This window comes from Ammospiza nelsoni, chromosome 17 (assembly GCF_027579445.1).
Source record: "Ammospiza nelsoni isolate bAmmNel1 chromosome 17, bAmmNel1.pri, whole genome shotgun sequence".
NCBI classification, from domain to species: domain Eukaryota; kingdom Metazoa; phylum Chordata; class Aves; order Passeriformes; family Passerellidae; genus Ammospiza; species Ammospiza nelsoni.
Window position 1 is genome coordinate 7,830,493 of NC_080649.1, and position 7,137 is coordinate 7,837,629.

The 7,137-nt window shown below is 46.6% G+C and overlaps 1 protein-coding gene across 2 annotated transcripts; it reads left to right on the top strand.

The window, feature by feature from the left end:
* The first annotated feature begins 533 nt into the window (after positions 1-533).
* On the top strand, positions 534-6,652 carry GDE1 (glycerophosphodiester phosphodiesterase 1). 2 transcript variants are annotated; one of them, XM_059484275.1, is made up of 6 exons: positions 534-788; positions 2,343-2,518; positions 3,632-3,737; positions 4,446-4,538; positions 5,154-5,365; positions 5,752-6,652. In XM_059484275.1, the coding sequence occupies exons 1-6, from the start codon at positions 534-536 to the stop codon at positions 5,897-5,899; spliced, it is 990 nt and encodes a 329-aa protein (XP_059340258.1). In that variant the 3' UTR covers positions 5,900-6,652. The 2 variants fall into 2 exon arrangements, with proteins under 2 accessions (XP_059340258.1, XP_059340259.1); XM_059484276.1 differs by having other exon boundaries at positions 599-788; positions 3,635-3,737.
* The last annotated feature ends 485 nt before the right edge of the window (positions 6,653-7,137 follow it).

A 7,137-nucleotide genomic window follows, 5' to 3' on the forward strand; every position in this document is an offset into this window, starting at 1 on the left:
CCTTCCATTAGCTCCCTTTACTTTTATCCGTACCATGTTTCATGAGGAACAGCCCCTGCTTGCCTCAGTGCCCCGTGTTCTATCAGGAACAGCCCCTGTTTGCCTCAGTGCCCCGTGTTCCATTAGGAACAGCCCCCGCTGCCCTCAGTGCCCCGTGTTTCATCAGGAACAGCCCCTGTTTGCCCCAGTGCCCCGTGTTCCATTAGGAACAGCCCCCGCTGCCCTCAGTGCCCCGTGTTCCATCAGGAACAGTCCCCGCTGCCCTCAGTGCCCCGTGTTCCATCAGGACCACCCCGCTCCCCTCATGCCCCTCCCGGCGTTACCTGAGGCGGTGCTTGGGGCCCGGGCCCGCCCTCAAGGCGGCCGGCGGGGCCGGGCGGGCACTGCGGGCGCTGATTGGCCGCTGCGGCTGACAGCCGAGCGCTGATTGGCTGGCGGATGGCGCTGCCGTCGCCGTAGGCGTTGGGAGAGGCGCGGCCGTTGTTCCGGCCCGGCACGGACGGTGACCCGGCGCGGCGCGGCCCGGCGCGGCCATGCTGTGCCGCGGCGAGGGCCTGCTGAGCTCCCTGACGGCTCTGATGGCGCTGGCGCTGGCGCTGAGCCGCAGCCCGGCGCTGGCCTGCTTGCTGCCGGCCGGGCTCTACCTGGCGCTGCACCTCCTGGCCCTGGAGCCCGCGGCGCCCCAGAGCGCGCAGCGCGTCCTGCGGCCCCGCGGCGCCGCCGCCCGCATCGCGCACCGCGGCGGAGCGCACGACGCGCCCGAGAACACGCTGGGGGCCATCCGACAGGTCAGCACGGGCCCCGGGGCTGGGGCTGTGTCCGATAATCCGCCCTCACTGCAGCAAGGCGTCCTCAGCGTAACTGGGGCCGCTGTGCCGACAGCTGCTGGAAGTTGGGTGTGTGTTGATCCTTCATCCCTAAGGGAATTTCAGCTCCAAATCTTGTGGGAGCTGTTATAGCCTTGGTGCTGATGGATATTTCAGCGGTGCAGCGATAATGAAATACTGGGTTTTGTTGATGTAGCAACACACAGAGAGTGGACAGCAAGTCTGTACAGGTTGTTTGTTTTTTTCAACCTTGAAGATCTGTGATGAAAATCCACATTTAGGGGGAAATCTGGTACCAGAACCTCTGTGGGCAGCCCTACCATGCGTTACGGCCGCCTCTTGTGCAAGGCATCAAGGCACAGCCAGGGTTCACAGTCTGTTTGTGAGAATCATCTGAAATAGACAAAACCTTTATTGATTGAACGTTGGTTGTGCTTGCTCTGTAGTGGGTTAAAGCAGTCAGTGGCCATGTTGCTTGAATTCGTAATGTCTCTTGGGGTGGAGGCCTTCATGTGGTTCTGGTCTCTAGACTTTTCTGAGGTTTCAATACCTTTCTGGTCACTAGGATTATTTTCCCTAACACGTAGTTTTTACAGTAGAGGGGCACAGATTAGAAGAGCTATTGTGCTGGGCTTGGTGATAATGATTTATAGGGCGTTTACAAAGATACTGTAGTCTGTTTACTTTATGTTTGGTTTATGGCTTCTTCATCCTACCCTGTGTCCCTGTTCCAGTTTATCAATCTCTGGGATGTAGTGTTTCTGTGAGGTTGAGACGTTGCTGCTCTGAGGATCTCTTACCTTTGTGTGAGACAGGATTCTTAGTCCTGATAAATTCTGAAGCTGCACAATCCTTACGTAGCAGACACCTGGAGGTAACCTCTGTACTCAGTTTTTGTCTTTCTGGTGCGTTGTCCCTTTTCCCAGGAGGGCATTTGTCCTTCAGAGCAATTGGTGTTGCTAGCACTTCACTCAAGTGTTTTTCTGAAGAGCTCTTGGGAAAGATCCAGGGCAGGAAAAGGGTGTATGAAATGTTCTAAGGCAGCCTGGCTGCTTCTTGCTCTCTGATAAGGCCACTCCTCAGAGAGGAGCAGGGATTTGCCATCCATCTATTGCTTGCCATACACGTGGTAAGCAGTGTGCACTAAGTGTTAAAGTGCAGATATTTGCTTCTCTTGCCTTTCAGAAAAGAACATAAGGACTCCAGGGTTATTACATCAGAAGGAGAGAGCAGGATTCTTTTCTGCATTTTTATCATGAAACAGTTTCAATCCCAAGACTGAGGCAGAATCATTGTAGTTTCAGCTGTAAAATAGATTAGATGGTTCAGTTGATTTCTGAATACTCAGCAATGACTGGGATAACACCTGCTTTTTTCTGCAGATGAAGACTACTGAAAAGTACATTAATATTTTATTATTTTTTACCAAAATACAAGCTGATTATAGCTGTACCTGTGTCAAATCTATAAAGCTGTCTTTTCTGTTGTGTGTGTGATTTTTAAAATTTTTTTAAGGCAGCTGAGAATGGAGCAACAGGTGTGGAGCTGGACCTTGAATTCAGTGCAGATGGTGTCCCCATTCTCATGCACGATGACACAGTTGAAAGGACAACTGATGGGGCTGGGAGACTGCAGGACCTGACTTTTGAGGAAATCAGGAAGCTGAATCCAGCTGCAAAACACAGGCTACGGTAAATGAACTGCTCTGAAATTACACTTTCAACAGTGGAAATGTAATTCTTGATGAACAAAATTAGTGATTTGATCTATCACTGATAAAATTTTTTGAAAATCTAAAACTTAGTCCTATATTTTACTTCTAATTTGATTTTAGAGGTACTATCTCCTTACCAATCAGTAGATTAGGAGCAGTGAAACACGGTCAAGATAAACTGGCTTTCAAGGACAAAATCCACAGGCCTCTAATGTGAAACAGGTCAATATTTACATAAGCTTATCCTAAATTGACTGCAGGACACTGAAGGTGCTGGGATCTTCATGATATGTCAGAATTGGCTACAGGAATCACTTCTAAGATTAGTTTTATTCACGTGTATTTCTTGACTGATGGTGTTTTGGGGATTCTACACATCAGGTTTATACTGTTGAAGAGGAGCTGGACAGATTTTGGGTGGCCTCACTGTGACCCTCGTGGCTGATTAGGTCCTTCCTAGGGGTATGCAGGGGGAAATATTTTTATACATTACTAAGAATTTGATAACAATGCAGCTTGTGAAGTATTATAAGTGAGTTAATTTCAGAGGAAGGACTCTGTGTGTGCTCCTGAGACACTACATTAGGGAATTCCAGAGCTGCAGATGTGCCTCCTGTGGCTGTGTGGCACAAGGAGTATCTCCCCTGTCTCACTGGAAGGGGCATCACCTGGGCCAGGCAGGGGGAATTTCCACAGGCAGTGACTCTGAGCAGCTGCTGTTCACTGTCAGGAGTGAATGAACTGTCACTCCATCAGGAATGATTTATTATTGATGGGAGAAGCTGCTTCTGCTGATCCTCAGCTCGCCGTGCCTGTTCTGCCAGGATCTGCATTTCTGGCTCAGGGCTGGGGAGTGCAGTAGGAGCAGGAGGAAGGCAGCACTTGGGACTGAAAGCTCATTTGTGGGAAGGAGGTGAAGAACTGGGGCTGGTGTTTTGGGGTGGGACACGGGGCCAGGGAGCACTGGATCCCACCTCCAGTTCCAGTGAGCAGCAAACTGCTGGAATCAGCCCTGTTGGAGACGCCATGCAGGCCCATGTGTGTGCACGTGTGTGTTGACTGCATTCCAAGGAGTTCTCTGTTTGTGCAGCAGCCAATTCCAGGATGAAAAGGTGCCAACTCTGAGAGAAGCTGTTGTGGAGTCCATGCATCACAATCTCACAATCTACTTTGATGTCAAAGGCCATGCAAACCAGGTACTGCTCACTGCAGTGACAGTGACACTGCTCACTGACCCTTCCCTCACCCCTGCTTTGGGCTCTAACCTGCTCTAGTGCTGCTCTCAGACTGCTCCCTGGGCACAGTCCCTTCTCTAACAGGGGTGAGCCCAGGCCTGCTGCTTGTGGCACCCAGAGCTGTCCTGGGAAGCTGCAGCTTAGGATTGGCCCAAGGCTGGTGCAAGTGCTGCACTCAGCTCCCAGTGAAACAGAGCAAAGGGAATTCCCTGCTGTGCTGGGGGAGTCACAACCTCATCTTCAGCCTCCAACAAGGGATCTGTAATTTGCATTACTGAAGGCAGATGAAAATGATCCATCACTAACATTTTACATAAATTAATTTTTTTTCTTTAGCCTAGCGAAATATAGGAATAAATAATTTTAACTCTTCAACTAAAGCCTGGGTAGTACTAAAAATTATATCCACGACCTATTTAAGGGCATTTCAAACATGAGAATCCTACTCATTATTGTAAATAGAGTAATGAACAGAAATTATTTTGCTAAAAACCAAAATATCATTTCTGTGTTAATGCTATAAACAACATGCTGTTTTTCTTCTTCTCCCTTTCTATTTCAGTCTTGTAACACAGCAGGGAAGTGTTTTTAAGATTGTTCTAAATTGACTTTGCAGTGTAAATTAAATATGAGTGTATGCATAACATCTCTGTGTGTCTCTAATTGCAGGCAGTTGATGCCCTGAAACAACTCTACCAGGAATTTCCACAATTGTATAACAGCAGCATTGTCTGCTCTTTCATGCCAGAAGTTGTTTATAAGGTGATGTTTCCTAAAAGTTTATTTTTTATTTTTTCAGTCCTGTCTGGGAATTTCAGTATGGTATTAAACTCCCAGTTCCTGGTTACTTCTTGGCTGTTCAAATTCCTAAAGCTTTTAAAAACAAATGAAGCATAATGCATAATCTTATTAGATCACTCTACTCATTAGATGCAAAAGGAATCTACAGCAATTCCCTCCCTTGTGAAAGCAGTGCAGACAAATGTGCATTGCTCTTCTAGTTGGTGTCTGGACAGGTATCTGTGTGCAAGGTACCTGCTAAATAAACCCTTTTTAATCTAGATTACTCCTATAACTCTATTGCCATTCTTATTGCCAAGTCTACTTACCTTTTTTTCCATTATATACATTGCATGACTGCTGTGTAATTTCTTTAGCATAAGAGCTGGTGCTTATTCAGAATGATTTGAAGGAAAAACCCTATAAAATATAAACATCTTTGTAAAAGAGTTACAAAAGGATCTGGAGGGGAAGGTCAGAAGGATTCTGGTAGAGTTGTAAATGCAAGCTAGGACTTTGTATCTAATCTCTCAAAATTTGTATTTGATGCAACTGGGCTTTTGGATGACTTGCAGTCTTTTCTCCTTGGTCCTCCAGATGAGGCAAGCTGACAGAAATGTTGTGACAGCACTGACCCACAGGCCCTGGCAGCTGAGTCACCTGGGAGATGGGACACCCCGCTTCAGTTCCTCCTGGAAGCATTTCTTGTACATGGTGATGGATGTCATTCTGGACTGGAGCCTGCACAGTTTCTTGTGGAGACTGTGTGGGGTTTCAGCTTTCCTCATACAGAAGAATTTTGTTTCTCAGTAAGTGTTGAAGTTTGCTCATTTATCAGGAGACATTCTCTTCTGTTAGTATATAGGGTGGAGTTAACACAGTATGTGCTTATCAAAATGTTCATTTAGTGTTGCATGAGGTGTCTTGATAATTTCTTTACTCCATGCTGTTTTATGATTTTAAGCCTCTTTTTTATCTGAATTTTTACCTTCTGTTAATCTCAGAGAGAAAAAGTATTTGTTGCTTTTGCCTGTTTACAATAAGAAAACACAAAAAGATGATGTGGCAGAACGTGACACACTGTTGTTCCTTGATGTGCGCCGATGCAAGACCAAAACTCAGCTGTAGCCTCAGCACTGTCTGCCTTAGCTCTGTGTAGTGTCAGGCTGCTCTCAGGTGTGTCTGTTCCTTGCAGGGACTATGTGAGGCACTGGTCTGCCAGAGGAATTCAAGTGGTGGCCTGGACAGTGAACACGTTTGCAGAGAAAAGCTACTACGAGAGCGTCCTTGACTGCAGCTACATGACCGACAGCTTGGTGGAGGACTGTCACCCCCACTACTGAGCCAGCCCCGCACTGCCCTCCTGGCAGGGCTGGTGGGCTGCTGAGGAGAGCCTGGGAAAGGCAGAGCAGCACCTGGCTTCTGCCTCTGGTCACATCTCAAATGCAGGAACCTTCTGGTGCAGCCACAGAGTCTGAGGAAATCACTGTCATGTGAAAGAATCAGATAATTTTGGTTCTAAATTGGTGTCAGCAATTTTGGTGTCAAAATTTCAAATCATAACTCAATGTTAGTAATTTTAACTAGCATGTCCTACAAGTGTATACTAATTTGAGGTTGATTTATAGCACCTTAAAATTATTGACATTTCTTAAAACAAAAACTGGAAATAATGGTACAATGGTGCCAAAATAGAAGAAGAGTATATTTCCCTGCCCTGTGTGGAAAGATGGCTGTGCTGAATACTGATGAGGAAGAAAAAGCCAACTTTCCATGTGTGATGTGAAGGTTATGAGAATTAACAAATAAAACTTGATTAGCTTCTTATCTTCCAGACCTTTTAAGAGAATCAGTGGAGGATAGGAAATTGTTTCTTCTAATGAAGAAAAAACACAGCACATGAATGTATTTATTTTTAAGATAAAGCTATATAGAGAGTGCTGGTAAGCAGTAGAACAAATGGAGCTGAAATGTTTTTTTAGTTTGCTTTTGGTTGCATGATTGAAGGGCACTCAGAGGGATATGGAAACTGTAATCCAGATTAAACTTGAACTCCAAAGAGTCTGCAGTTACAATAAAAAGTCTTTGAGAATTCATGGGGAAGTGTTCTTTGTCAGCTGGGCAGGAGGGTATTTATACAAAATGTCAAAATGAGTGCAGATTGTCCCAGTTAGGGTAAATCCAAATTTCTGGAATACCACAGATTCATGCTGTGACCTGCTGGGAGGGATGGATTTTTTGTTTGTATCCTGAGCTCCATCCAGGCACAAAGAAGCACAAAGGAGGTGCCTTTCCCTGTCACTCACCCCCCTGCTGCACATCCTACAGAATGTGTACGTTTATGTCCAGATCCTGTCCTGCCCCTTCTGGGTGCTGTGCTGTTACTGCTGAGCCCACTGAAGGGCAGTGACTCTTCATGGCTAAGGGCCCTGCTCCAAAGGTCCAGCTCTGGTTGCTGCTGGAGTTTCTGGCACTGCTGAGTCACCATCCTCAGTGCAAACACCAGGTCCATGTCCATGCCCACAGCCAGGCTCAACAGCTATATGTGCAGGGAAACAACATTGAATCTCTGCTCTTGCAT

What these genes read in the sequence shown, in the direction of transcription:
- GDE1 (XM_059484275.1), top strand. Translation starts at nt 534, where the DNA reads ATGCTGTGCCGCGGCGAGGGCCTGCTGAGCTCCCTGACGGCTCTGATG. An exon ending in CGCTGGGGGCCATCCGACAG is followed by an intron (nt 789 to 2,342) that starts GTCAGCACGGGC and finishes AATTTTTTTAAG; the next exon opens with GCAGCTGAGAATGGAGCAAC. An exon ending in GCTGCAAAACACAGGCTACG is followed by an intron (nt 2,519 to 3,631) that starts GTAAATGAACTG and finishes CTGTTTGTGCAG; the next exon opens with CAGCCAATTCCAGGATGAAA.